At 36.9% G+C, this 2,730-nt stretch overlaps 1 protein-coding gene across 1 annotated transcript in view; it reads left to right on the forward strand.

The window, feature by feature from the left end:
- LOC101638164 (transmembrane protein 45A-like) overlaps nucleotides 1-2,730 on the forward strand; it is a 35,078-nt gene that overhangs the window by 12,713 nt on the left and 19,635 nt on the right. The window contains exon 2 of the mRNA XM_004706371.2: nucleotides 2,421-2,616. Coding sequence (XP_004706428.2) covers nucleotides 2,421-2,616 — 196 coding nt within the window. The remainder of the gene's footprint in view (nucleotides 1-2,420; nucleotides 2,617-2,730) is intronic.

The following is a 2,730-nucleotide window of genomic DNA, read 5'->3' on the forward strand; positions in this document are numbered from 1 at the left end:
GTCAGTCATTTCTCTTTTTACCATGGTGTTACTTATTGGTCCATTTGTGAGGACTTTTGCTTTGTATAAGTCACATTGAAGGCCTTCGTCTTTAACCTTCATCAGTACATGCTTCAACCCTCTTTTTTTTCAGCAAGCAAGGTTTTGTCATCTGCATATCACAGATTGTTAATAAGTCTTCCCTGAAAATTCCATATTCTTCTTCATATGGTCTAACTTGTCAGGCTACTTGCTCAGCACACAGATCAAATAAAGTTGGTTAAAAGATAAAACCCTAATGCACATCTGTCCTGATTTTAAACCAAATGGCATCTTTTTGTTCTGTTGGAATGACTGCCACTTGTGCTAAGTACAGGTTCTGTCTGAGCACGCCTGTCTTGTTCTTTTCAATGTTATCCATAACTTTTTATAATCCAGACAGTTGAATGCCTTTGTACAATTAATAAAGTACAGGCAAGCTTTTTCTGGTATTCTCTGCTTTCAGCCAAGATCCATCTAACATCAGAAATGATATCTCTTGTTCTATGCCATCTTTTGAATCTAACTTAAATTTTGGCAGCTCCTGTCAGTATGCCTGTCAATGTAATACTACAACAGTTTTGAATTATCTTCAGCAATATTTTACTTGTATACAAAATTAATAATGTTGTTTGACAGTTGACACATTTTGTTGGGTCACCTTTACTAGAATGGGTACAATTTTCTCTACTTTCCAATCTGTTGGCCAGGTAACTGTCCTACAAATTACTTTGCATAGACATATGAGTACTTCCAGTGCTACATGTATGTGTTGAAGCATCTCAATTGGTATTCCATCAATTCCTGGAGCCTTTTTTTTTTCTTTGACAATGCCTACAATACAACTTGGTCATCATCCTTCAATACCACTGGTTCTTTATCATATGCCACCTCCTGAAATGGTTGCACACTGCCAGGTTCTTTTAATTGTAATGATTCTGTGTATTATTTCCATCTTCTTGTGATGATTTTAGCATTGTTTAATATTTCGCCATACAATCCTCCAATATGGCAACTTAATGCTTGAATATTTTCCTCAGTTCTCTTAGTTTGCAAAATGCCGAGCATATTCTTCCTTTTGGGTTTTGTAACTCTAGGTCTTTTCACCTTTCATTATAATACTTTATTTTATCTCCTAGACCAGTGGTTCTCAACCTTCCTAATGCCGCGACCCTTTAATACAGTTCCTCATGTTGTGGTGACCCCCCCAACCATAAAATTCTTTTCATTGCTACTTCATAACTGTAATTTTGCTACTGTTTTGAACCAGGTGACCTCTGTGAAAAGGTTGTTTGACCCCCAAGGGGTGGGGTGTTTTAGAACAACTGTCTGAGAGCCACACTTAAAAATACTCTGTTTGAAGGGTCTTAGGGAGGAGACAAGCCAGTCAGGGTGCAGTATAGCACTGATAAAATATACAACTTTCCTCTAGTTCTTTAATGCTTCCTACCTCTTGCGCCCTCATTATCATGACCCCAATTCTACGTTACAAATCTGGCTAGACCAGAACATATACACGGGTATAGATAAGAGCTGGAAATACATAGAACCCAGGACAGATAAATCCCTCAGGACCAATATTGAGAGTAGCTATACCAGGAGGGCCAGGGAAAGGTGGAGGGAGATAGGGGGGACTGATTACAATGATCTACATATAATCCCCTTTCAGGGGGATGGACAACAGAAAAGTATGTGAAGGGAGGCATCGATCAGTGTAAGACATGAAAAAGTAATAATAATTTATACATTATCAAGGGTTCATGAGGGAGGGAGGGGAAAAATGAGAAGCTCATACCGAAGGATCAAGTAGAGAGAAAATGTTTTGAGAATGATGATGGCAACAAATGTACAAATGTGCTTGACACAATGGATGGCTGTATGGATTGTGATGAGTTGTGTGAGCCCCCAATAAAATGATTTTAAAAACTTCTGTTCAACTGTGTTACTTAATCATTTGTTCTGTTCACTTTAGGTATTTATGAGTAGTATATAATAATTACATGGTGAAGTAGATGTTAACATTGAAAAAATTCTTTTTGTGTTTTTTGTTAAAAAAGCACAATGAAACATTTCCTTAATATCTGTGAGATTTGAGCAAGTCCCTTCATTCTCTGCACCTGTATCCTAAATAGAAAATGGTATAATAATCTCACTTTTGTATGTCATGAAGCATAGGATGGAAATTTTCTAGAAAACATTTGACACTGTGCCCAATGTGTTCAATAAGTGTAGATTTTAATTCTTACTGGTTTTATTGATATTATCATGAGCTGTACTACTGTCAATAGTAATATTTTATCCTTTGAAGTTAGTATTTTGCCCATAATCATCTGAAGTTGGTATCTTTTATAGGACTCATCCATGGTTTGGTCCTAATATTGTGTATGTTTCTCTCTTGTTAGATGAAGATGGGGAGTTTCAGAGGCCATGCCATCCCTGGAAGCTTTTTCTATTTCATGGGTCTGTGGTGGAGCACAAAACACATTCTGAAGTACGCCTGCAAAAAGTACAAGCGGAGTTGCCACTTTAAATCCAAAGCATCATTTTGTCGAACAGACCTTCTGGAGGGAATCATAATGATTAGCATGGCTTTATTTGGTGAGTAGACCATTTCTTTTTTTTTTTTTTTTTGTGCCATACATGATTTGACTTCTTGACTGCTGCTCCCATTGATCTTGATTGTAGGAATGAGTAAAAGGAAATCCTTAATAA

This window comes from Echinops telfairi, unplaced genomic scaffold, assembly GCF_000313985.2.
Source record: "Echinops telfairi isolate 266 unplaced genomic scaffold, ASM31398v2 ScPeMD7_6;HRSCAF=24_0, whole genome shotgun sequence".
NCBI classification, from domain to species: domain Eukaryota; kingdom Metazoa; phylum Chordata; class Mammalia; order Afrosoricida; family Tenrecidae; genus Echinops; species Echinops telfairi.